Here is a 1278-nt window from a genome sequence, read left to right on the forward strand (position 1 = left end):
CGTGCCCCCCCTCCCCCGGCCTGGAACACAAGAGGCACATGGGAGCACAATTTAGAAACCCCATCCCTGACTCTTGTCCCAGTGCCTCTGCATGTCATCGCCGCTTAATGAGGGCGCCCAGGGTTGGCCAGGCCCTGGGCTACTAGCCCCACAGTCGGTATCACGTAGTACCACTCAGCCCTGCGAGCCAGGGGCTGCCCACTGCACAGAGCGGACTGACTCTTGCAGAGGGCACCCACTAGGTGGGTTCTAGCAGCTAGACAGTGGCAGAGACCTGGCTCCAGAGCTGGGGTATGCCTCCTGACATCCTACTGGGAGCCAGGCAGCCCCACGGAGGTCCCCACCAGGGCATTTAAAGGGCAGGGGCCTGTCTGGGCTGGCAGCCCGGCCCTCTGGGCAGAGAGTCACGAGTCCATGGGCGCGCATGGCACTGCCCTCACTCACCCCGGCCTGGGGTCGGATCCAGGGCAGTGTCTGGGGCTGGTCGTCTTCGCCCAGGACCACGAAGGTCATGAAGGCGCTGTTGATGTGCTGCCTCTGGGTCTCGTTCCCCTGGCGGTAGGCCTCCACGCACACACCCACCTCCATGCTGCGGGGACACAGGGGGTGGGGGTGGGGTGCTGCTTCCAGGCTCCTCAGACACCCCTGCACCACCCCCCTGCAGTGCTTCCAGCGGCTCAGAGCAGAGCCCCACCGAAAGGGGCACAGAACACGCACTGTGTGTACCACCGCCACCACGGAGCCCACTCCAGCTCCTTCGGAACGCACAGGCATCAGAGAGGAACTGTGCTCCACATGGCCGAAGCGGCTGCCTTTTCTGAAGGAGCTTGCCAGGCCTCTCTTCCGGGTGCCGCTGGGTGGATGGGAGCCGCCCACGTGCCCGTTTACACACACACACACACACACACACACACACACACACACACACACGGGCTCTACAAACCTGTGCGTCGTCCGTGTGCTTGCTGGCTAACAGTGGACGGAGAGGAGAGTTCATTGGCCAAGAGGTTCATCACGCACTACTCAGAGCACCAGCCCTACCAGCGGGGCTCCTCACAGCAAGTCTCGCTGTCTTTATTAAGACTTGCTTCTCTCTGAAGAAGTGCTGCCATGCCAGGAGGCAGGTGTTTGACACGTGGGGAGACCACGGCCCAGAATGGGCAGGCCCTGGACCCTGGCCGCATAGCCCACCAGGAAGAGCGGCTGGACTGCAGGGCTCTGAGGTCAGGGTTTGTCCCCGGCATAGTGGCCAAGTGTTTGCTGGCAGATGGAAGGCAT

General features: G+C 62.8%; 1 protein-coding gene across 1 annotated transcript in view; it reads right to left on the reverse strand.

Annotated features, from left to right (window-relative positions):
* The window catches only part of ACOT11 (acyl-CoA thioesterase 11), a 55233-nt gene that overhangs the window by 8080 nt on the left and 45875 nt on the right, over positions 1 to 1278 (reverse strand). Inside the window, exon 9 of the mRNA XM_004699397.2 lies at positions 445 to 589. Coding sequence (XP_004699454.1) covers positions 445 to 589 — 145 coding nt within the window. The remainder of the gene's footprint in view (positions 1 to 444; positions 590 to 1278) is intronic.

Source organism: Echinops telfairi, unplaced genomic scaffold, assembly GCF_000313985.2.
Source record: "Echinops telfairi isolate 266 unplaced genomic scaffold, ASM31398v2 ScPeMD7_443;HRSCAF=831, whole genome shotgun sequence".
In the NCBI taxonomy this organism is placed as follows: Eukaryota; Metazoa; Chordata; class Mammalia; order Afrosoricida; family Tenrecidae; genus Echinops; species Echinops telfairi.